The sequence below is a fragment of the Ovis canadensis genome, chromosome 5 (assembly GCF_042477335.2).
Source record: "Ovis canadensis isolate MfBH-ARS-UI-01 breed Bighorn chromosome 5, ARS-UI_OviCan_v2, whole genome shotgun sequence".
In the NCBI taxonomy this organism is placed as follows: Eukaryota; Metazoa; Chordata; class Mammalia; order Artiodactyla; family Bovidae; genus Ovis; species Ovis canadensis.
Window position 1 is genome coordinate 28189798 of NC_091249.1, and position 25520 is coordinate 28215317.

At 52.5% G+C, this 25520-nt stretch overlaps 1 protein-coding gene across 10 annotated transcripts in view; it reads left to right on the forward strand.

The window, feature by feature from the left end:
• SMARCA4 (SWI/SNF related BAF chromatin remodeling complex subunit ATPase 4) overlaps positions 1 to 21179 on the forward strand; it is a 90961-nt gene extending 69782 nt beyond the window's left edge. For 7 of the 10 annotated variants that reach the window (XM_069589239.1, XM_069589242.1, XM_069589238.1 and 4 more), the window contains 6 exons: positions 279 to 532; positions 17493 to 17601; positions 17849 to 17950; positions 18712 to 18844; positions 18940 to 19082; positions 20662 to 21179. In XM_069589239.1, coding sequence (XP_069445340.1) covers positions 279 to 532; positions 17493 to 17601; positions 17849 to 17950; positions 18712 to 18844; positions 18940 to 19082; positions 20662 to 20694 — 774 coding nt within the window. In that variant the 3' untranslated portion in view covers positions 20695 to 21179. The remainder of the gene's footprint in view (positions 1 to 278; positions 533 to 17492; positions 17602 to 17848; positions 17951 to 18711; positions 18845 to 18939; positions 19083 to 20661) is intronic. The other 3 variants (XM_069589234.1, XM_069589235.1, XM_069589236.1) reach the window with 1 other exon arrangement.
• The last annotated feature ends 4341 nt before the right edge of the window (positions 21180 to 25520 follow it).

Below are 25520 nucleotides of genomic sequence, written 5' to 3' on the forward strand. Positions count from 1 at the left end.
TTGATTCTGTGGGATGTGGGTCTTAGCACAATTGTTTAATAACATGGCAGGTCTGGTTGACCAGGTCACCTCCCGGTGGAGGGCTGACAGGCACCCACTCTTTGCAGCTGTGCACCATGAGACTGTGACTCTTCAACTTGTCACAGACGCCTTATGTCCATGAAGGACGGGGTTGGGGAGGCAGAGCTGTCCCCCACTGGGCCCCCGGGTCTGCGCGCGGCCTCTGCTTGTCGACCTCGGTGCTGGCTGTCCTATTTTTACCACTATTGACCCTGAAGGCCATCGAGGAGGGCACGCTGGAGGAGATCGAAGAGGAGGTCCGGCAGAAGAAATCGTCACGGAAGCGCAAGCGAGATAGCGACGCCGGCCCCTCCACCCCAACCACCAGCACTCGCAGCCGCGATAAGGACGACGAGAGCAAGAAGCAGAAGAAGCGCGGCCGGCCACCTGCTGAGAAGCTCTCCCCTAACCCGCCCAACCTCACCAAGAAAATGAAGAAGATCGTGGATGCCGTGATCAAGTACAAGGACAGGTAAGTGGGGGCTCCGGGGGGGCCCTGTGAGCCCACTGCCTCTCCACAAGCTCTGGTTGGTTCTCTGTCTCAGAGTCTCTGCCCTCGTGGGACATGACATTCATGTCCTGGAAGAGGGGAGACAGTGTCAGCCGTGATGAGAGGGCAGGAAGGTGACCTTTGAGAGGAGCCCTGAGGAGGGCAGGTCTGGGGCCCTACAGTGGGGTGAGCAGAGGACAAGGGTGTCTGCTGTGATGAAGGCCCATCACGTGGCCAGTGGACCGTGGTGAGGAGGCTCCTGTGGCTGGAGCAGAGAGCCAGTGGGTCTCCTATAGACACCTGTCCCCCACCCTCGCTGCCCTCTTCCCATCTGCTGTAGTCTCCCTGGGCCATCGCAGGTCAGCCGCTTGTTGAGAAGACATAGACCTGGCTCCCTGCCCTCAGAGAGATACCAAATAGAAGACTGTGTGCCTTCTGCTTCAGTGAGGGTCCTGAGTGGGTCAGGAGCTCTCAAGAAAAACGGGGACTTTTCCTGGTGGTCCAGCAGTTAAGGCTCTGTGCTACCTTGCAGGGGACACGGGTTCAATCCCTGGTCAGGGAACTAAGATCCCACATGCTATGTAGTGTGGGCTAGGGGGGAAAAAAAGATGGAAAAAGCAGAATAAGAAAATCGTGGCTCTCTCACAGCCCTCCCAGGAGATGCGTGCATGTCCTGCCCACCCAGGGCAGGTTATGTGCAGGTGCGCAGGGCAGCCAGGGTCGTCCTTCAGCCCCCCAGTGTCCATTCTGCTTCCTGCTACATCCAGGTCGACAAGGCTGTCCCCATGGCAGGAAGGCTTGAATTTATAGCAGTGCTTAGCAGTTAGTCACAAGCAAAGTGGGGGGGACTTAATCTGTGGGAGGGAATAGTGTCAAGGTGTGAGCCCAGGGGTCATCCCTTGGAGAAACTGTTAGCGTGAATTTTAGGGTGAGTAGTGACTGTTACAGAACCCAAATAAAGGATGCAAATTGTGCTAAGAATTTTCCATCATTAGAAGAGAAACAAAGGATGAAGTGGAGAAGAGGCAGATTCAAGTTCAGCTGCTGGGCCTAAGAATGTAACCTGTGTCATTGTTGAGAACAAAACATCAAACTCATTTGGACACTTCACCTCTGAGGCAGATTCCGCAGAGAAAAAGAAATGTAGAGAAACCATTATTCAAAATACGGAATGTACAAAAATCCAATGAAAATGACAGACCCTGGTCTTTTCTTTCTAATAATATTCTTCCAAAAGAACCTTGTTAGAATCGAGAAAACAAAGACCCTTGGAGGTCAGTGGGGAAGGATGGGTTTTTCTGAACGTCATGCAGGTTGCTAGCATATCCAGACAGAGAAGATGAACCTTGACCTCTCCCTTCCCTGCACACATGTATTAATTTTAAATGGATGATAGACAAATGTGATGTAAATGACCTGTGTTTCAGTAAAGGTTTTTTTTTTTTAATGTGAAAAGAGCAACATGGGAGAAAATCTTCATGGCCTGGAAGGAGGCTAGACTTCTTTAGGAGGTCAGAAATGCCACTAGCAATAGAAGACTCTTAAGTGAGACTTCACTAAAGTTAAAAACATCTGTTCATTAGAAGACACCCTCTTAACAGATGGTGAAAATTGTTACAGACTTGGAAAGGAAAATCAGATTTTAAAACAGGCCAAAAGGGACTTCCATGATGGTCCGTGGTTAAGACCTTGTGCTCGCTTCCAATGTAGGGAGCACCAAGTTTGATACCAGGTGGGGAAACTGTAAGATTCTATGTGCCATATGGAGTGACCTTAAATAAATAAAAATAAAATGGGCAGGAACTTCCCTGGTGGTCCAGTGGTCAAGAATCTGCCTGCCAGTGCACGGGACATGGGTTGGATCCCTGGTCCGATAAGATCCCACCTGCCATGGAGCAGCTAAGCCAGTGTGCCCCAACCGCCAGTCCTGGACTGTTGAGCCCGTGCTCTGCAACAAGAGAAGCCACCACAGTGAGAAGCCCAAGCACCCCAGCTAGAGAGTGGAGAAAACCCATGCACAGCACTGAGGACCCAGCACAGCCAGAAGTTTAAAAATAAGCAAAACGGGCAAAAGGCGTGAGCACACACCTCCCAGAAGAGGATGCCTTGATGACCAGTCAGCATATGAAAAGGTGTTCTGATCACCGCACGAACGTCATGACCACAAGGAAACATACAAGTGGGTGGGAGTGACGTGCCCCCTCATGTGCCCCAGAACGGCGTCACCAAGAACATGGAGCTCCAGGACCTCACACGCTGCTCATGGGTGCACCGGGCTCTGGGCATTGTCTCCCAGAGCTGGGCACACTGACTGCACTTCTGACATGGCCACTCCAGTCCTGGTGCTGAGCACACACGCCCACCGGATGACACATACAGGTGTGTCCACAGCAGCTCTGATCACAACTGCCCTAAAGGAAACAGCCCAGTGTCCACCCCCAGGAGAACACGTCCACGGTAGCCTAATGGAAGAGCAGAATTCTGCCAACCACAGAAACAGCCAAACGTCAGCTCCCTGGAAGAATCTTAGAGATGCTTTGTTGAGGGAGAGAAGCCAAACATTGACAAGTACAAGTTGTGTGCTTCTAGTTACAGGAAGTTCAGAAGCAGATCACTGGTGATGGATGTGGATCAGTGGTTACTTCCGGTGGGGGGACTTGACAGGGAAGAGGCCCTAGGGACCCTCTGGGACTTTGGAATCTGGGTCTGCACTTGAAAACCTTCACCAGGAGTACACCTCAGATGTATATACTTCCCCATAGCAAGCTACATCTCAGTTAAAAAAAAAACACAGGGCTTCCCTGGTGGCCCACTGGCTAAGAGGACCAGTGCAGGGGCCCTGGGTTCCATGCCTGGCCAGAGAGCTAGGTTCCACGTGCAGCAGCTGAGTTCATGTTGTACAACTGAAGACCCCACCTGGGGCAATGAAGACCTGGTGCAGCCAAGCAAATCAGTAAATAGACGCTTGGAACCAGCATCTTACTGATAAGGCCCTGGATATTTTCAAACCAAAGACAAAATATGTTAGGTATCAGTCCACCTTCCGCCATCCTATGACTTAGAGAAAAATCCATCTGAGCATCGTGTTTTGCCATAGGCACACAAGAGAAAGTGGCTCCCCCAGCTGCTGGGAACCACCATTCTCCGGGCTGTGTGAAATGGGTGGTAAATCGGTCTGGTATGGTGCAGGGAACCCTCAAGACTGGTCTTTAGGACACAGAGATCCTGTTAGGGATTCTGCCATCCAGCCTGCCGAGAAACCCAGCTGCAGTCACAGAGCTGAGCTCCCAGCCCTGTTGGACCCACACAGCGGTGCCTCCATTGAGGGTTGGACAGGCGGCTGACGTTTAACCTCATGTCCCCCTGGAATAGACGCCCATGCTAGATTGGGCATGCCTGCTAAATCGCTTCAGTCATGTCCGACTCTGTGCAACCCCACGGACTGTAGTCCGCCAGGCTCCTCTGTTCGTGAGATGTTTCAGGCAAGAAAACTGGAGTGGGTTGCCATTTCCTTCTCCAGCACTAGACTGGGAGCTCTCTGTTAAGCTGAGGGAACTGCAGAGCAGTTACACGAAGGACAGCAAATAAGACCATTCTGAGAAGTCCCCCCGCACTCCAGCTTTGAGATGAGTTTGGTTCTTGACTGGAGCCGGGCCTTCCGCTTGCTGGTTTGCTGGTGCCCGCATAGGAAGAGATCAGACAAGGCAGCAAATGCAGGAGAATTGTCTTGGTTGCAGTGCTACTTTGTGGCAAATGCTTTCAGAGATGATGTGTGGGAACAACCTGACATTTCTGATGTTCTCAGCAGACAATTTGAAGTCCCAGGGAAAACCACGGTGTGGTTCATGCAGCTGTAGGATTCGGCCCCACCCTGTCTCTTCTGACCACAGCTGCAGAGTCCAGGGTCTCCAAGTCCATCCTCAGACTCAGTGATCGCCTGGAGGACTCAGAGCATTCTGAAAGCTGGCGTGCTCATGGTGATGGTTTCCCACAGCAAAAGGACAGGTTAGAGCCAGCCGAAGGGAGAGGCCTAGGGAGCAGCATCCTGTGGCGTTGCAGGCAGCACCAGCTTCCTGGCAACATGACAGGAAGACGCACACGGAGCATTACCAGCCCACAAGCCTTGCTGTCTGGGAACTCGGTCACATAGACATGACTGACCACCACATGGCTGCCTGGTCTCCAGCCCCTCTATGGTTGAGCTGATGCCGTGTGACCCCACACCTCTGCCTAGAATCACATTCTTAGACTCTGTGCCCAAGGCCCCCAGTTAAAGAAAGTCACCCCAACCCTGTCCCGCTCCAGGCAGGACATCCAGGGGCCGAGAGATGGCCTCCTAGCAGCTGAGGACAAAGGCCAGACCTTTCTTTGGGCCAGGTTATAATCTCTGTGATGGACCTGTCACCTGCCTGGGAGGTTCTGAGGGACTGACCAGTGTGCTGCACCAAGGAGAACAGACATAGAAAGAAATCAGAGGCAGCCTAACTCACTCTTCTGTCTCAGACTTCCGACCACTCCTTCCCAGAAGGAGAAGTGAAACTTTGGGCTTAAAGATCCCATTTCATTTCCAGAACCCTGAGATTAGCTAAACACTGCACTTGAGTTAACGTGGATCCGAAGGAGAGACCGTTACAGCTTGGTTCTTGGCTGCCACAGAACGGTCACCGGACATTGTCAGCAGCTGGCTTCTGTGGAGGGAGCCTGCCTTGCTGAGCTGGGGTCATGGGGCTGCCGTTCTGCCCCTGGTGATCATAGAGGCTCGATGTGGTCTCTCCAGAGAGAAGTGGCTGGGCCTGCCCTGAGCTGCCACTGATCAGCACCGCTCCAAAGTCCGCTTTCAAGTGTTGATTTCAAGATCACCCCACAGTTATGTCCAAATACCCATGCAGTCATGGGTGCTTGCACCTTTGCATCTATACCCTTGTCTGCATGCAGGTAATGTCCTGATTTGGAACCTTTTGCTCCCTTCATGTGTGTTCAGACTTAGGGCTGCCACACCCACCCTTGCCAAGCTCCTTGCCACCTATCCGTGTGCCCTGCGAGTAGCATGCCCTGGCGTTGTATGGCTTCTGACATTGGTATGTGCAGCTTCTGGCATTGGCAGCTGCAACCCCTGCTATGTCAGGATGAAGATACACATCCCAGGACTTCCCTGGTGGTCCAGCGGCTAAGGTTGTGCTCCGAGTGCAGGGGGCCTGGGTTCAGTACATGGTCAGGGAACTAGATCCCACATGCCACAAGTAAGAGTTCACACACCACAACTGAAGATCCTAAGGCCACAACTAAAACCTGGCGCAGCCAAATGAATGAATAAGTAAGTAAATATGTTTTTTAAATGGTTCAGTTCAGTTCAGTTCAGTCGCTCAGTTTTGTCCAACTCTTTGCAACCCCATGAATTGCAGCACGCCAGGCCTCCCTGTCCATCACCAACTCCCGGAGTTCACTCAGACTCACGTCCATTGAGTCCGTGATGCCATCCAGCCATCTCATCCTCTGTCGTCCCCTTCTCCTCCTGCCCCCAATCCCTCCCAGCATCAGAGTCTTTTCCAATGAGTCAGCTCTTCGCATGAGGTGGCCAAAGTACTGGAGTTTCAGCTTTAGCATCATTCCTTCCAAAGAAATCCCAGGGCTGATTTCCTTCAGAATGGACTGGTTGGATCTCCTTGCAGTCCAAGGGACTCTCAAGAGTCTTCTCCAGCACCACAGTTCAAAAGCATCAATTCTTCGGTGCTCAGCCTTCTTCACAGTCCAACTCTCACATCCATACATGACCACAGGAAAAACCATAGCCTTGACTAGACGGACCTTAGTCGGCAAAGTAATGTCTCTGCTTTTGAATATGCTATCTAGGTTGGTCATAACTTTTTTTCCAAGGAATAAGCGGCTTTTAATTTCATGGCTTAAGATGGTAAATTTAAAAGAAAGAAAATGCACTGCCTGCTATGGGTTCACTATGGGAAAATGCCTGAAGAATCTGCAGCTGACTAGTCCTGACCTGGGCAGCCCTGGAGGCCAAGCCTGCATGCAGGGCCTCTCAGGGCACCTTCTTCTTGGTGCTTGGAAACCTGAAAACTACACAGAGGAACCATCTGTTAAATAGCCATGAGTGAAACCAGAATTAAGTTGGAAATAGGGATTTCCACTTTAAAATCTAAACACGCAAATAAGTTAGGCTCCGGGGTCTGGCCAGGGACTGTGTGTGTTGCCAGCTGCTGTCTTCTCCCCCGACCCTTCGCAGGGAGGCAGCTGCTTGTGGCCAGAACATTTGGATACTGTCTCCAGATGCCAGTTAGTGGTCATGTGTCCCAAGGCACATCCCATGGCACCTTTGGGACAGCTTCAGAGAAGTGCATCTTCTAGAAGGCCCTTCTTCAGGGGTCAGCCTCCTTAGGACCCCACAGAACCCCCTCTGTGCTCAGCTGGCTGGGGTATAGAGCTAGACTGTTAACAGCTCCAGGGCAGAGTTGTGGCTGCTGTAAAATCTGCGTGGGACAGTGGAGGCATGTCTGCACCAGGTGACCTGAATTTGCTCACGGAGCTGAGGTTGTGCAAGAGAACATCTTTGTTTTTAGGAGATTCTCAGAAGTTATTCCCAGAGGGTTCAGAAAGCTGATGATGTGTACAGGTGCCCTGGCTAAGACTCCTAGAGCTGAGCGCCACTGGGTGGGCCCTCTGGGTCCCCTTCCCCTGTCTGCTTACCAAGGACCATGTAAGAACTGTAGGGGTCTGTAGATCTGGGGTCCATACAAGATTCAGGGCTTCCCTGGTGGCTCACTGGTTAAGAAATCTGCCTGCTAATGCAGGAGCCATGGGTTTGATCCCTGGTTTGGGGAGTTCCTACATCCCGCTTGAGCAACTAAACCTGCTCACCATGACTGCTGACTCTGTTCTAGAGCTCACGTGCTGCAGCTGCTGAAGCCTGCAAACCCTAGGGCCCATGCTTCACAAACAGAGCAGCCACCGCAATGAAAAGCCCAAGCCCCACAACTGGAGAGTAGCCCCTGCTTGCCACAACTAGGGAAAAGCCTGCCCAGCCGCAAAGACCCGCATAGCCAAAAATAAATACAATTGTTTCTTTAAAAAAAGCACCAGAGTCCCCCGTGGGTGATGAGGGGCCCCACCGCATGCACCGTGGCAGCTTCACCCGGGCCTGGGGGCCACTGCCCAGACCCTCTCAGCATTCGCCCTCTGCCCTTGCAGGGGCACTGAACACCTTGATTAGAATAAAAAAGCAGATATCTCTCCAGGGGAAAGGTTGTGCCTTGATTTGTAAGAAAAACTGGGGCAGAGTCACAAGGCCCGGGCAGGTTGTTGAGCAGAAACATTCTCTAGGAGAGGATGCCCCAGTTGGCTCCAGTCCCCTCAGCATGGGCCTCTGGGGAGAAGGGAATGGGCGACAGTGGGTGGACTTGGAGCCCTTTCCTGAGCGGGCAGGGAGGCCTCGGGCTTCTCCTGCCTCAGCCTGTGGCAGGCCACACTGGCCTTCCGTCAGGAGCCCAAGCTTGTGTCCTCCAGGGGCAGGAGGCAGGCCTCCACCTGCAGGGCCAGGTCTGGGGTCAGCGTCATCTGCCTGGCATTCAGTCTCCAGCCTGGCATGGGAGGTGCCCAGGTGAGATGTTGTGAGAAAGAGTGCTGATTGCTATCATCCAACCCCAGGCCAGTCTGAGCATGGGCATGGGCCTGGCTGTTAGCCAAGTGGGGCTCCAGACCACAAGATTAACTTGGGTGGCCTTGTTGAGCCAGACTGAGATTCTGAGCCTGCCACAGACTTTGCTGGAAGAAGCTCCAGCTGCCCCAGTGTGTCAGGCCAGTTCCACCCCTGGGCTTCACTCTCTGCTGGTAATTGCCGTGGTCTAGACAGAGCACGCCAAAGACCACAACAAAAAAAATAGGGATCTAGTTCTAACGGTCTTCGTGGCTCATGTGCTCAGTCGTATCCACCTCTGCCATGCTAAGACTCCGTGCCCCAATGCAGGGAGCCCAGGTTCGATCCCTGGTCAGATAACTAGATCCCACGTGCCACAGCTGAGACACCTGGAGTAGATGGCACACCTGAGAGGTGGCCTGCATTATGATCTGCCTTCTGCCACTTGCCGTGTGGCCCTGGGTCTGGTGTCCCTCTTCTCCAACATAAAGGTTCCATTCAAGCTAACTGGTTTCAAGACACAAGCGTCAGGGACTTCGCCAACGGTCCAGTGGTTAAAAGACTTCCTCTTCCAATACAGGGGGTATTGGTTCCATCCCAGGTTGGGGAGCTAAGATCCCACATGCCTCTAGGCCAAAAAACCAAAACATAAAAACAGGAGCAATATTGTAACAAATTCAATAAAGACTTTAAAAATAGTCCACATGAAAAAAAAATCTTGAGGGCTTCCCTGGTGACCCAGTGGTGAAGAGTCTGCCTGCCAATGCAGGGGACACTTCGAACCCTGCTCTGGGAAGATCTCACTTGCAACAGAGCAGCTAAGCCCATGAGCCACTACTGCTGAGCCTGTGCTCTGCAATAAGAGAACCTTTGCAATGAGAAGCCACGCACCCCAGGGAATAGTAGGTCATCACAGCAAGAGAAAAGCCCACACAGCAATGAAGACCCAGCACAGCCAAAAATAAAATTATTAAAAAGAGACATAATGCCAAATGTAATGTGACCCTTGATTTCAAAAAATATTTTAAAAAGGAAAAAAGAAACATAAGCCCTCAGGCGTGTCATTGGCTCCCGAAAAGCAGTCAGTTCACTAGAAATGTTGGTTCATTAGGTACTTATTAATCAGCATTATCACTTGCAGCCAGTCCAGCCCTCCTCAGCAGGAGGATCCTGTAATAAGGTCCCCCCTCCCCCTCCTCTGTTGGGAGAGTGTGTTGAGAGTGCAGGGCAGGTGGCCTAGAGACCTTTCCTACTGGCAGGTTCCTTGGTGAGTATCATCTCCTTTTACTTGTACATGAGGCTGGATTTTTCCTGCATCACACAGTCATAAATCTGACAAGATTGATCTCATAGCAGTGGATGCCCGGCAGGTGGAGGCTCTTAGTAAATATCTGTGAGTGGAACTGCCCGAGACATTTCACTTTTTTGATTCTCGAAATGTCCTTGACTTTGTAATGGGTCAAAAATTGAACCTAGAAAGTAATTTTGTTCTAACATCTTTTGTAAAATATAAGGATACATGGTTTTGGTGGGGTTTTTAAACATTTATTTATTTGGCTGCATCGGGTCTTAATTGCGGTACACAGGATCCTCATGACAGCTTGCAGGTTCTTCATCGTGGCTCAGGGGCTTCTCTAATGGCAAAGCACATTGAGCTTGTGGGCTGTCGTCATGGCGTGTGAGCTTAGTTGCCCCACAGCATGTGGGATCTTAGTTCCCCAGCCAAGGATCAAATCCATGTCTGCCTGTCATGGAAGGTGGAACCATTAGACTAGTTCCTGGATGAATAGCTTTTTAATATGTTTCATTATTTTATTTTCAGGTTTCATGTATGATGTGCATGCATGTATCTTGAGATGCTGTATCAGAGAAACGTTCTGCTGCCAGATCAGTTCTTAATATCCTGAGCTGCGCCTATCTGGGGCTTCCCTGGTGGCTCAGATGATTAAAAAAAAAAAATCCGCCTGCAGTACAGGAGACCTGGATTCAATCCCTGGGTCAGGAAGATTCCCCTGGAGGAGGGCATGGCAACCCACTCCAGTATTCTTGCCTGGAGAATTACATGGACCAAGGAGCCTGGTGGGCTACCATCCATGTGGTCACAGAGGGTCAGACACAACTGAGTGGCTAAGCATAGCTGCTCCTATCTAGGACCCTTGCTGATACATTTCACTGACTGAGAGTCAAAAGAGAAAATGGCCCAGGGTGAGAAGATGTTATCTAGAGGTGTCTTAGGAAGATCTGCACTCTAGGAAGGAGAGTGGTGTTGAGGGACAGGGTGGGGCAAGTAGTAGGATCTATCAGGAGCACCATCTTCAGTTGACTGCTTCTGCCTGCCTGAGGCTCTCAGTGCTCAAGATAAGAGTGCTGCTGTGATCCATTTGCAGTGTCTGCCCTTGTCAGAGGATGAGCAGTGGAAGGCACCAAGCTGTGTGTGATCATCCCCGGTACAGACATTCTTCCTGTTGTTTTTAGGATTCATACCAGGGCTCAACAAACCAAATCAGCAGAAATAAGATCTGGCTCACCACTTGTATGTGTATAGTCTGAATTAAGAATTTTTTCTTAGATGAGTTTCAGAGAATCAAAAGAATACTATTTTGGGACGTCCCTGGCGGTCCACTGGTCAGGACTCAGAGCTTCCACTTTAGGAGGTCTGAGTTTGATCCCTGATCAGGGAACTAAGATCCTGCAGGCTGTGTTGTGAGGCCATGAAAAGAAGATGACAACTGTCTCATGGTATGAAATCATATGAAAATCAAATTTTGTTTTTTTATAAATGAGGACACCTGGATAGTGTATTAAAACCTAGACTGCATATTAAAAAAAGCAGAGACATCATTTTGCAGCAAAGGTCCATATAGTCAAAGCTATGGTTTTTCCAGTAGTCATGTATGGATGTTAGAGTTGGACCTATAAAGAAGGCTGAGCACTGAAGAATTGATGCTTTCGAATTGTGTTGGAGAAGACTCTTGAGAGTCCCTTGGACTGCAAGGAGATCCAACCAGTCCATTGTAAAGGAGATCAGTCCTGAGTGTTCATTGGAAGGACTGATGATGTTGAAGTTGAAACTCCAATACTTTGGCTACCTGATGTGAAGAGCTGACTTACTGGAAAAGACCCTGATGCTGGGAAAGACTGAGGGTAAGAGGAGAAGGGGGCAACAGAGGATGAGATGGTTGGATGGCATCATCAACTCAATGGACAGGGATTTGAGTAAACTCTGGGAGACAGTGGAGGACAGAGGAGCCTGGCATGCTACAGTCCATGGGGTTGCAAAGAGCTAAACGCGACTTAGCAACTGCAAAACAGCATAAATGAGGAACACAGCCAGACTCCCTTTGCCTACATATTCTGTGTGGCCACTTCGATGTAACAACGGCAGAGTTGAGTCATTGTGATAGAGGGGGTATGGCACACAAAGCCTGTACATTTACACTAGCTGTTCACAGATGAAGTTTGCTGACTCTCAATTTAGAACAGCACGTGGGAAAGGATGGGAGAGACCCCTGACTTGGCCGAGGAGACCTGTGCTCAAGTCCTGCCTGCCCCCAGTTCCCAGTGTCTGGGCCAGCTCTCATGACCACTGTGGTTTCTCCATTTGTTTGAGTGGCACATCCAATGCCACTGAGAATGGATACTGAGAATCTTTTTTTTTTTTAAGGGTTTTGTTTGTTTTTACTGCTTGGGGTCTTCGTTGCTGTGTGCAGGCTTTTCTCTAGTTGCAGTGAGCAGAGCTACTCACTGGCTGCCGAGCTCGGGCTCAGCAGTTGTGGTGCACAGGCTTTGTTGCCCCTTGGCACGTGGGATCTTCCCAGACTAGGGATCAAACCCGTGTCCCCTGCATTGGCAGGCTCATTGGACCACCAGGGAAGTCCTCTGATTCTTTATTTCTCCTTCATGTGTTGTGTTTTTTTTTAAATATTTAGTTATTTATTTGACTGTACCGTGTCCTGGTTGGGGCCTGTGGGATCTTAGTCCCCTGACCAAGTGCCCTGAACCTTGGCCCCCTTCATTGGCAGCATGGAGTCATAGCCACTGGGCCATGAGGGAAGTCCCCCACATGTTGTAATTTTGTTTCAAGAACACGTCAAAGGATGTGTCATTTAGACTGGGGCTCTCCCCCATCGTGTGGTCAGACTGGTTGCGACAAACCTCATTCAATAAGGAAGGACCAGTGGGCTAGATGTCGGAGGGGTTGAGGCTCCAGGCAAGGCCCTGGTCACTCAGCCCCTCTGCGTGTCATATCCCATTGTGATGGGGACAGGACAGTGAATGAGGGAGAAGATCCCTGCTGTGGGAGCTAACGTCTAGAGGCAGGAGATTAATTTCATTGTCACAGGTAACAGCAGCCACCGTTGCTGCCGGAGCAGGTGACAGGGCAGGCTGGGGGCACAAGGACCGTGGTGGGCGCTTCCATTCTTTGTGTCTGAACTGGGGTCATGGGAGGGTCCTGGCAGCCTCGAGATTCTCCCAGGCTCCTTCACTCCCCTCCCCTCTGCTACCAGGCAGCCGGACTCAGAGCAGGGCCGGAGATGGAGTTCCAAGCAGCTCTGCCTGCAGAAACTTCTTTAGAGCCAGTCCTCACAGCAGCCCGCTCTCTGGGCAGTGGGGTTCCTGATGCTGCTGCCAGGGTCCTTTCTGGAACCGGGTGCTGCATGAGCGGCCATGCAGGGGCAGGGCAGTGGCCACCCTTGCTCAGAGAGAGCCCTGCTGAAACCGGAGTTTGTACACTGCTCTGTGACCCTAGGGCTTGCCCCCTGCGCAGTTTCCTCATTTAAAAAATGTGTACTGAGCACCTGTTGTGTACCAGGCTTTATTCCTGGTGCAAGAGAGAGAGCAGCAAATAAAACAGGCGAAGCCTCTGCTCTCGTGGCTTGTGTTCCAGCTAGTAAAGCCAGGCAAGATATGGTAGGGAAGATGTTAGTTGCTGTGGACAAAAACTAACCAGGATAAGCAGCCTCGTGCCTAATAATGTGAAAAGATTAAATCAGCAACGCTTCTGGGGACTTCCCTGGTGGTCCCGCAATAATGTGAAAGATTAAATCAGCAACGCTTCCGGGGACTTCCCTGGTGGTCCCGTGGTTAAGACTCCATGCTTCCACTGCAAGGGGCTTGGGTACAATCCCTGGTCAAGGAACTAAGATCCTGCAAGCCTTGTGGCATGGTAAAAAGAAAAATAGCAAAGTCTTCAAGAAGGAAATTCAATGCTTCCATGACCTTGGGGTAGACAAAGATTTTTTTCACAAGACGAGAAACACCAGGTATAATAGGAAATATTGGTAAATTGGACTCAGGTTAAAACTAAGGCCCCTTCATCGAAAGACACCATCAAAGGAGTAAGAAGACATGCCGTGGGGGACCTCCCTGGTGGTCCAGTGGCTGGAACTCCGTGCTCCCAAGGCAGGGGCCCAGGGGTCAATCCCTGGGTGGGGAACTAGATCCCACACACCACAACTAAAGATCCTGCATACCATAGCTAAGACCCAGTGCAGCCAATTTTTTTTTTTTTTTTCTAAAGACATGCCATGAACTGGAGGTGTTTATGATGAATGTGCCCTACACAGAATTCCCAGTAGGAAAAGTAAGAAAACAAGGACTGCCTGGGAGAGGTCATCACATGACCAGTGTACCTGTGATGATGTGCCCGGTTTTGCTGCTCATCAAGGAGACGTGAAGTAAAACCACAGGAGAGTCTATGGCCATACCACCCTGAGCGCACACGAGCTCGTCTGCAGGGTTGGGCCTGGTTAGTACTTGGATGGGAAAACAGCAAGAGATCCTAGTAGATGGCTCACCCACAGCTGGAGGAGTGAATGTGGGCTCAGTTGCTACCAAAACTGAGCGCCCCTGCCTCCAGGACTGGACCCCCACCCCCCAGGGACCTTCCCACACGATGCAGGCCAAGAGCTGGGACACAGTGTCTGCGGCTGCTCACCATTTAATATCTCAGACCATAGCCCAAGTTCTTGTCCCCAGCAGGGACAAGCAGACTGTGGCACGTGCCCACCATGGAGCATGTGGCACAGCACAAGGGCCAACGAGAGCAGGTCTCAGCCAGGCAGGGGAGCGGCCACGCCTGGGGCGCACCCTGTGGGGTCTCATGACATGAAGTTCAAGAAGAGGCCAGGTTCGGCCAAGTCCTGGAGGCGGGGGAGGCTCACAGGAGTGAGTAAATGAAGATTTGTGCCTGTATCGTTTTCCTTTAATATTTATTTGCTTATTTGGCTGCACCAGATCTTACTTGTGGCATACAAACTCTTAGGCGCAACATGTGGGTTGTAGTTCCCTGACCAGGGATTGAACCCAGGGCATGTCCCCCTCCCCTGCATTGGGAGTATGGAGTCTTAGCCACTGGACCACCAGGGAAATCCCCGTGCCCTTTTGTCTTTCACCTCAGTCATCCATTTTTATTACAAGGTGTCGTGGAGGTGATGTTTATATTGAGGCAAGGGCGGGAGCCAGGGTTCCCTGGGGGAGCAGCCGCTTGGGTGATTCTGAGGCGACTGAGCAGGTAGAGGCACTGACATCGCGGCGGTTGTGGGCCGCCCATCCTGGAGAGCCAAGCAGCCCCCAGAGCACTGTGGATTCTGTTCCCAGCAAGGAGGGACTTGGTGAGCAAGGCTGGAAGGCTTGCAACCCTGGTGCATAGAGGGTGGGGGTGAGGTACTCTCTAGGGCATTTCTGAAGACAAAAAAGGATCTCTCAGCACTTTGGCAAACAGAGTTTTGCAGCAGTAGCTTTCCAAGAGGTCTGCGTTGTCAGGATGGTTTTCAGAGTCGCTGTGGCCCTGGCACCCTGCCCCTCCCTCTCACATGACCAGTCCCCGGCCATGCACACTCGGCACAACGCACCAGACAACGGTTTTCAGGCCAAGTGGGTCTTCATTCCTCAGGGAAAAGGTTCCCCCAGAGGTCTATGAGAGGGTTTTTACTATGAAATGTGCCTCTGTGTAATGGTGCTAGAGTCCCCCTTCCTGAGTTCCCTGAAGGGCTCTGTGTGCCCTGAGGCCAGGTCACCTGTGTGATGCTGCAGGCAGGCACGTAGCCTTGGCACCACATGCGTGCCTGTTAGTGAGCTGCAGAATGAGTTTAGCCGATTTAAAACGGCCGTTTCGTTTTCTTTATTTTGTTGTTATTGTTGTTTTCTTTTTTATTTGTTTATTCAGCTTGGCTGCATTGATTCTGCATTGCGACACACGGGATCTTTAGTTGCGGTATGTGGAGGTCTAGTTCCCTGACTAGGGATCGAACCTGCCCCCACTGCATTGGGAGAGCAGAGTCTTTGCCACTGGACCGTCAGGGAATCCCCAAACTGGTGTTTCTTAAAAAAAAAAATGAAGTAAAGCCGGAATTACTAGCATCCACTACTGTGCCAAGCACTTGAGTTACTTCACACCTGCAGGCCCATGTCCTGCTCAGAAGTATAGAATGACACTGCAGTCAGGATGATAATGGAGAGCCCTTTGCTGAGAAGGTTCCATGAGGAGGAACAGGGCCTGTGTAGGTTGAGGAGTCAGGGGTGCAGGTCTGAGCTCTGCTGGAACATCATAAACCAGTTTGCCAGAGTGAGCGGGGTTGGCTTGTCTCCCATCACCCTGAGACCACTTATCTGAAGTAGAGGCCCCAACGTATTTCATGCCTGTTCTCGTTTTTTGGGAATTTATGTGAATAAATTCCAGTTTTCCTGTGGCCAAACCACCCACCAACCTGTTCATGAGAGAGAGGACACCTGTGCCCCTGGGGAGGGGCCCTTGGGTGGAGACAGTGGCCTGGAGCTGGCCTTCCCTCCCCACCCCTAGCGTGTGACCTGCCAGCCCCACACAAGGCAGGAAGTAGCCGAGAATTCAGCTTGGAGGAAAGAGGGGGCTGGCCCTTGTTGAGCACAGGCGACCCCACTTCACGCTGGGCAGGGAGGCCAAGACCAGCAAGGCTGGTGTTCAGGCTGGGCTGGGTGAGCTGCTCGCTGGTGTCCTCATCACAGTTGGGGTAAGAGAGTCCATTGAGAACGTGTGTCATGTGTCGGGCCCAGAGATGGTAGTCGTCCGAGGCCAGGAATGTGCAAGGCCCAGACTCCAGCCCCTGTGTTTCCCCGAGTGTGAGAAGGGGACCAGGGGCAAGTGGCAGCAGCCTCTGGGGCGGGCAGTCCTGGCCAGGCTGCTCCCTGATACCACTGTAGGATGGGGCATCTGGCAACAAAACGCGAGAAGCAGTCAGGTCATCACTGCTGTCTTCCTGGCCGGTAAACCAAAAACAAGGATGAGATGTGTTCAGGACGTGCAGACGGGGACAAGCTGCCACCCTGTTCCCTGAGAACTGTCCTGAAAAGACCAGGAAAGCAGCCGTGCTGACGGGAGGTGGTGCTCCACCCTTGGTGCCCCCAAGACCGAATCCACCATCTCAGACCTGCCCTGAGGAGCCTGTGTTGCGAAGCAGCCAGGAAGGAGCCCGGGCAGTGAGCGGGACCTGAATGAACCCACAGCCAGAGCATGTGGGGCCCCGGGTGGAGAGAGTGGGAAAGGAGAGTTACCAGGTCCCCAGCCCCCTGGTTGGCCACGCAGGGCCTCTGCTACCGTCTCTCTGGGGGACAGGATCCCCATTCTGGAGGCTGAAGGGACGCTGGGGGTGGGTGTCTCTCGGTTCACCCCATTCCTTGTCCAGGCCCCCAGGGGGTTGTCGCCTCGGAGCCCAGTACTTGGATTCCTCATTTCATGGCCACTGACAGCTCATCTTTCCTGTGCTCCCTAGTACCAAACCAGCGCTGCTTAGTGGAAAGAACTAGGAAACCGCTCTAGTCACCCATTAGCGTCCTGTCAGGAGGCGTCTCTCCTTGGGTTTTTGCCTGGTTCTCTGAAGTTCACTGCTGATGAGCGCCACCCGAGAGAGGCACAACATGCTTGGAAAACCCATCTCTGAAAACGCTGGCACTTAACGCTCCTGACGCGAGCAAACTGATTTCTGTGTCATACGTAGAGAGTTCTCCCTCATGCCGGTGCCAAGGCTCCTGCTGCACGTGGCACGTGACGCTGTTTCCTCCAGGGCTGGGGTGGGGGGAGGTGGGTGAGTTCAGAGCCTCCAGACAGATGTGGCAGCAGACCTCTCTGCTTGGCTGCCCCTCGGGAATGTTCCAGAACTCACGAGTCAGCTCACATCCAGGAAATGGCTCCAGAGTGAACTTTAAAATTTCTCACCGTCTCAGTCCTCCAGCGCCCAGGGTGGGGTGGTGGTTGTAGCGGGGAGGTAGGGGCTCCCCGGCAAGCAGGGCCTGCGAGTGACGCAGCCACGTCTCTCCTTACAGCAGCAGTGGACGCCAGCTCAGCGAGGTGTTCATCCAGCTGCCGTCCCGCAAGGAGCTGCCCGAGTACTATGAGCTCATCCGCAAGCCTGTGGACTTCAAGAAGATAAAAGTAACCCCAAGTCGAGTGCTTAGAACCTTGGGATGTGGGAGCAGGGGTTCTTGGTCTTGGGAGTCCCCACCAGGGGCCCTGGTTAGTGGCCACTGGGGGCCTGAGGATGTGGCAGGCGACCCCATCACCCATGGCTGGGCCCCCGAGTCCACACAGAGCCAGGGAGTTCCACTGTGACCCCGCCTTAGGTGGCTGGGACTCTGGGTGCCAGGGGGCCCCGAGATAAGGCCGCTTCTCCTGCCTCCAGGAGCGCATCCGCAACCACAAGTACCGCAGCCTCAACGACCTGGAGAAGGACGTGATGCTGCTGTGTCAGAACGCGCAGACCTTCAACCTGGAGGGTTCCCTGGTGAGCAGTCCTGGGCCCCACTCCCCCACCCCCGTGAATTGGCCGGTTCAGAAAAAGGTTCCCTGCACCTCGGAGCACATCGGTCATTACAGAGGCCGTATGTGTTCATTGCTGAAAACGTAGCAGAAGATAAAGATGAGCAAAATAGAAGAAATAGACTCAATCCTGTCCGTCCGTGGGTCCCTGGGCACACTCTGTGAACATCCTGGAATCTGTTACAGAGTCATTCAGGGGCGCTTTTCAAAGGACGTCCAGCTCTGTGCTGGGTCCTGTCCTGTGGTGAGATTCACACACACAGGCTCAGCATGGCAGTTTTCCTCATTGCTGGGATGAATGCCTCCTGGCAAAGAGAGTCGCACATGCCAGGGAATGCTAGCTTCAACGAGGCCGTGCGTCTCCGACGCTAAACTGCAGGCCCTCTCAGAGCCTTTAACTGGGTGCTCGCTGCGATTCTTCACGGGGAGGGAGGGGGACTTCCCTGGTGGTCCAGTGGCTAAGACTCTATGCTCCCAGTGCAGGGAACCCAGGTTCGATCCTTGGTCAGGAAACTAAATCCCACATGCCACAACTGAGAGTTTGCGCGCCACGACTATGACCCAGCGCAGCCAAATAAATAAATACTTTAAAAAAAAAAAAAAAGAGGAACGCCTGACCTTCTGTCCAGGACCGTTTCATTGAGCTGTCCCTTGTCTGGGACCAGGCGGGCGGGCAGGCAGCCCCTCATCGGGCCCCCAACCCGAGCCCCGTGTGTCTCCACCCAGATCTATGAAGACTCCATCGTCCTGCAGTCGGTCTTCACCAGCGTGCGGCAGAAAATTGAGAAGGAGGACGACAGTGAAGGGGAGGAGAGCGAGGAGGAGGAGGAGGGCGAGGAGGAAGGCTCTGAGTCAGAGTGTGAGTCCTGGGGGTGGGGGCAGGAGGTCACATCCACCCCAAGACACCCTGGGGCCCCGCGCTCACGTCTCCTTTCCTTGTGGTCCCCTCCCCAGCTCGCTCAGTCAAAGTGAAGATCAAGCTCGGCCGGAAGGAGAAGGCCCAGGATCGGCTCAAGGGGGGCCGGCGGCGGCCGAGCCGCGGGTCCAGGGCCAAGCCAGTGGTGAGCGACGACGACAGCGAGGAGGAGCAGGAAGAGGTGAGGTCCCTGCGCCCCAGGGCGGGCGGGTCACTGGGCGTCCATTCCTCTTGCCAGGTCCTAGACCTGTGGGATGTTTTCAGACCCCCAAGGCACAGACAAGGCTCAGTGTTACAGAGCGTGGGACTCAAACCCAAGTCCGTGCAGCCCTGGAACCAGTGCTCTTGGAGCCACTGGGCATCTGGGGTTCAGACAGGGCATCCCTCCTCCCCACCCGACCCACACAGTTCCCACTGCACAGCCCCAGGCCGACCGCAGGGGGCGGGAGGCAGGGAGCTGGAGATGCCCTCAGAGAGACGGTCCCCGCTCCCCCAGTGCTGTGGTATCCTCACCACCCTGTGCTCCCCAGGCCTCTACTTGTGGCTCCGTCCTGGCCTGTCTCAGCGGGTTTCCGGACCGTGGTAGTGGGTTGAAAAAGCAAACCGAAAGTGAAAGTCCCATAGACCACAGTCATATGAACGGGGCTGTGAGTGGTACCTCAGTGATGGTCCCCCAGGCACACCAGGGAGGAGCCACGAGAACCGCAGGAGCAGTGAGCCCGTACAGTCTCGTGGGCCTGGGGGTAGGAACAGACTCGCTTGCTGCATTTTAATAACTTTTGCCCTCTGGCTCCCACCTGGACGCCTGGCCCTTCCCTGCTGCAGGACCTGGGCTGTTTGCTTGACCTCTGAGCCTGCCTCCACTTCCACAAAGCACGGAGGTCAAGTGCATTTCACAGGCCCTGGCTCCCAGCAGAAAGCTTGATAAGTACCATTTCATCATCGTTAGTCTTCTTGTAGAGCTATTTGCAGTAACAGCAAAACCAGGTGCCTCAGAATAATCCTGACTGCTGACGTCTGTGGTCTTATGGGGACATTAGTCACATTCTGAACATGGGGAGCGGTGGCCTTGTTTGTGGCCAGGAGAGTCTGGGCTGTACAGCTCCCTGTCTGCCCAGTCTGGGTCCAGCAGCACCTTCTGTGGCCCTTGCTAAGGTGTTGAAAATGTTTACACAGAGGAGCAGAGATTGTACGTGGTCAGGAATAGCCAAGGTGGTTTTAAAGCTCAGGTCAGGGGAATTCCCTGGTGATCCAGTGGTTAAGACTCAGCATTTTCGCGGCTGAGGGCTTGGGTTTAATACCTGGTCAGGAAACAAATACCACAGACCTCGAGGCTCAGCCACAAAAACAAACAAAAATCCCCCTACAGGTCAGGGGCACAGACAGCAATGGGACAGAGCCGAGAAGGCCCAACCTGCTTCCCAGGAACCAAGAAGGAGTCGATGTGAGGGTGCAGGGACCAGTCCTTGGGAGAAAATGACATTTGGGTGTGACCTTAGCTGCAGGGACTGAGGGCAAAGGTCACCCCACCCCACCCCCAACCTCAGAGTGGACAAGGCAGTTCTGCCTGCACTGGTGATTAAGTATATATAAAGCAAAGGTCGGGGACTTCCCTGGTGGTCTAGTGGTTAAAACTCTGCACTTCCACTGCAGAGGGGCACAGGTTCAATCCCTGCTCAGGGGACTAAGATCCCACATGCTGTCTGGGTGCTCCCAAGGGCCAGGCTGACTCTCACTCTCTCCTCCTGTCCCCCTCCCAGGACCGCTCAGGAAGTGGCAGCGAGGAAGACTGAGTCCCGACATTCCAGAGTCTCGACCCCGAGCCCCTCGTTCCAGAGCCGAGACGGTGTTAGCCCTTAGCAGTAACGGGTAGCAGCAGATGTAGTTTCAGACTTGGGATAAAAACTGTATAAACGAAAATCTTCCATATTTATACGGCAGAGAAGATGTAGGACTGTCTGTGTCTGGCCCTGTCCTGGCATCAATAGCGTTTGTAACAGCATTAACTGTTTAAAACGAGAAAAAAGGAGAAAAAAACGAATTATGAATTGGGGAACACACGACACCTGTCTTTCTTCCCTCTCCCTGGCAGTACTGTTGCAGCCGCAGTTTGGAATCACTGTAGTTTAAAGCTGTGGATGCATGCGTGTAGCCGTCCACTCCTTGTACTGTATTTTATCGGACAGGTCAGACTCGCCGGGGCTGGGGTCCGCAGGCCCGGCGAGGGCATGTCAGTGTCACTGGATGTCAAGCAGTAATAAATTAAACCTCCAACAAACGTCTTGGCTTCTGCTGGGCGCATTCCCGGCCCCTGGCATGGGGTGAGTGTCTGCAGCCACCCGCCCGAGCGTTGCAAGGCCCTGGGGCCTTGGGTGGGGCCTCACTGTGTCTGCGGCCCTGTCCTCCTGGCTCCAGGTCCCGGGGGACCCGTCTCCCAGGGGAGGACACTGAGGCCCAAGCAAAGGGAAGCCTTGCGCGGATGTCACACCATCTTGACTAGCAGCCTGGGCTCGCTCTGGGTCTCTCACCACCGCCATTCCCCTCATTCGTTTAAGCCCACCATGTCATGCAGAGAGCACTGATCAGTCCCTGCCCCTTTGCCGCCATGGTGGGGTCAGGAAGACAGGTCAACAGGAGGTGCCTGTCAGCAGTCTAAGTCCTGACATGGGAAGCCAGGGCGTTGTGGGAACCAGGTGATAAGCGAGAGCTTCCAAGTCCAGAGCTTACTTTAGGTCCTCTTCTGTAGTTCTTGTGTCTCCCTTAAGATTTTATGTTCATGAGTCACTATCATCATATTTGCCATTAATTCTTCAAACATTGTTTAGTTTTATGAATGCTTATACAGGCTGCTGTGGGTGCAACATCTGGGTTCCCTCAGAGAACATTTCTGTCAACTTACTTTTTTTTCCTCAGGGTGGCTCACACTTAGCTCTTTCTTCATATGTCATGCTGCCTTTTCTTTCTTTTTTTTTTTTTCAAAAACAGGCTTTTTTTTTGGATGTGCCCTGTGGCCTGTGGGACCCCAGCTCCCCGACCAGGGATTGAACCTGCACCCCTGGTAGTAAAAGAGCAGTGTCCTAACCACTGGACCACCAGGAGACTTTCTCAGAAATGGACATCTTTGGGGACTTCCCTGGCTGGCAGTCCAGTGGTTAAGAATCTGCCTTGCAATCCAGGGGGATGTGGGTTCGATCCCTGGCCAGGGAACTAAGATCCCACGTACCACAGAACAACTAAGCCCACACACCCCAGCTAGGGAATCCATGTGCCACAACAAAAGGTCCACATGCCTCAGCCAAGATCCAACACAGCCAAATAAATAAATGATTTTAAGAAATGGACATTTTTTAAATAATAGACTCTAGCAACTCTGAGTTCCTCTTTCCCCACACACACAGGCAGTTGTCCTGGTGGTGGTTTTGCTCTGTTTGTTTTAGTAAGTGCTGAGCCGACTCTGTAGGGTCGCTCTCCCCCACGATGCGCAGCTGTTGATGTCTCTGCTAAATTTTCGAGTTTCTGCTTTTCATTATTTTTAGGCTGACTCCCTCTGGGAGTCACCCCTGGTTCGGTCTAGCTTTGGGGCCAGCCAACACTGGCTTGGAGGTTGTGCTCAAACCCCTGAGTCAGTGAGGCCCAAGCCTGGGGCCTGTGCTCGGGCCAGTTTGCAAGCCAGACCTGCCTTTGCTTCTCGCCCGTCCCTCTTGCATTTTCTCAGCATGTGCACATGGCCTCCTGCGGGGCAGGTGGCCTGCATTTGTGGGTTGATGGGGTCTCTCCGGCTCTCATGCGGCGTGATGCATACATGCGCCTTTTCAGACCCTCAGGATATGTGGGGCCAGCTATTTCATTCGACCTCCTGACTGGGTAGATGGTACACGAGCAGCCATATTGGGCCATGAGGTGATGCTGTGCATAGGGGCGGCAAATATTAAAGGAACAACATAGAGGCTGTTCTCCAACACCGAGGCACCAACTCCAGACTTTGACATGAGAGAGATCATCTCTCCTGACTAGGTTACCAATCTGTTGCCACCAGAATCTCAACCTCAGTGAGGAGACCTTGGCCTTCCCCATACACTCCACTCAGATCTCCACTGTACCCAGTTCACCCAGTGGCCTGAGGTGTTACTTGGCTCCAAGTCAGCTCCCTCCCACAGTGATGTTCACGGCTTGTCCTGGCCAGTAGGAGCTGGGAAGCCAAAAAACCATAATCTCCCGCTGTTCTTACCTTCCCATTTAGTAATTATTCTTGAGTACATCTTAATTTGTTTAATGCCTTTAATCTGCAGAACCCTGAAGTGGGTTGTTTTTGACAGCTCGCCGCTTTCGTGGTTGCCTCTTTGGAATGCATTTGCCAAGATACTCACGTGTCGTTTTGAAAGGCTGCTTTTGCAGGGGGCGATTCCATGGCTGTTCAGTGGTTAAGACTCAGAGTTTTCAACGTAGGAGGCATGGGTTCGATCCCTGGTAGGGGAACGAAGATCCCACATGCCACATGTGTGTGTGTGCTTAGTCGCTCAGTTGTGTCTGACTTTTTGTGACCCTGTGGACTCAGGTTCCCCTGTCCATGAAAGTTTCCAGGCAAGAATACTGGAGCGGGTTGCTATTTCTTCCTCCAGGGGATCTTCCCAACCCAGGGATAGAACCTGCATCTTTACCTGGGAAGCCACATGCCATATGGCAGAGCCAAAAAAAGAAAAACAAAGTACACATTTTTGTGTGTGAATGACATTGACTTCATTTTAATAGATTTAGGTTTGTTTTAATGTTTACAGAAAATCAACTCACAAACCCTTGATTTCATAGTATTCAGACTGAGGCCAGTATTAAAAAAGAGTCCCTTGGTGAGGGACGGGGGCAGATGGGAGAAGTATACGTGGAATTTGAACAGGAGAAAATACGTATCTGATGGGCTTCCCTGGTGGCCCACTGGTTGAGAATCCACCTACCAATGCAGGAGACTTGGGTTTGATCCCTGGGTCAGGAAGTTCCCCTGGAGAAGGAAAATGGCAACCCACTCCAGTATTCTTGCCTGGGAAATCCCACGGACAGAGGAACCTGGCGGGTACAGTCCATGGGGTTGCAAAAGAGTCGGACATGACTTAGTGACTAAACAACGTCGATGTGTCTAATTACAGTTTGTTGGGGAATGGATGGCAGAAAAATTCAGAATAATGTTGACTTGTTGGCCGTGAGCTCATGCCATGCCTTTCTCATGTCAAAGTCTGGAGTTGGTGTCTCAGTGTTGGAGAACAGCTTCTATCTTGTTACTTTCAGCATCACCTCATGACACAAGATGGCTGCTGGTGCTCCATCTATCCATTTCACATCCCAGCCGTCAACGAGGAGACAAAAGGAAGGAGAAAGGCCTACCCATTCTTTAGAAATCCTCTCTGGAAACCAACACTTCACTTTCTTATGTGCTGCAATATAGTCAAATGGCCACACCTCTAGCTGCACAGGAAGCTAAGAAATGCAGCCTATCCGGTGCCTATGTGCCCTGCTAAAACTGTGGGCACACCACTTACTTGCTCACTGCCTACTTTGCATTGGTTAGCACCAGTCTTCAGATGAGTAAACAGGCACGGAGAAGAGAAGGACTTGCCCAAGGCTGTGTGGCCAGTCCTAGACCTGGTGGTTGTCAAGCTTTGTTCACCTTCCTCCCAAGTTGGGTGGTCATGGGTTTCAATTCTGGCCCTGCCGTGTCCAGGCTGTGTGGCTTTGGGCAGCTCTCTGCACCTCTGAGCCTACTAAGAGATAACCCAAAAACCTCATGGAGGTTTCTGTTTTTCTTTGGGCATTTTTGTTTTTTCTAGGGTGACAATGAAAAATAATTTTTCAGAGGAAAAAAAATGAAGGGAATCAAGAGGAACTAGTTGAGCTGAACGTCCTCACTTGCAAAGCGAAGGGTGATGGTGACCCAGGGACAAGTGGGCTGTGGTAAGGGCGAGAGGTCAGCCCCCTGGCCTGGCTGTCCCACACTGACCTTGACTTGAGGTCCTGGAACCAGCCTGGCTGGCCCTCGTGTGGATGGTGGCCATGAACCAGGGACCTCCACCAACCTGAACTCCTGTCGCTCCTGGTGACAGCTGCTAACTGCCCTCCTGCAACCCCCACTGGCCTGTGCTTTCAGCACGCTTCTATCCAGACAGTCCTTTCCCTTCTATCTGTGTCCTGCTGGCCAGTGCCTTCCTCCCCCATTGATCCCAACAATCCTGTGGGATGGGGGCCTTCCTTCCTGTTTCACGGAGGACACAAGTGAAGCTCAGAGAGGTTGAGGCACTTGCCGAAGACCACACAGATTTGGGCCCAGGTTTGTGGGGCCCAGGCGTGAACCCCTGGAGACTGGGACCTCTGAATCTGGAGGAAAGGCCCTGGGTCTGGCAGCGTAACATAGCCCCTGGAAAGGGTGAACTGAGGAATGGAACACAGGTCTTGTGTCCTCAGTGGAGCAGGCAGGCAGGCCCCAACAAGACAGACAAGCAAGTTCTTTAGATTGGAATGCCAGATGGTCAGGGCATGATGGGAGTCCCTGGGGTGCCCTGGCACAGCCAGGACTGGGGGAAAGGCAGTCAGGAAAAATACGGAGCATCACGTGACAGATGGTCACATTATCTCC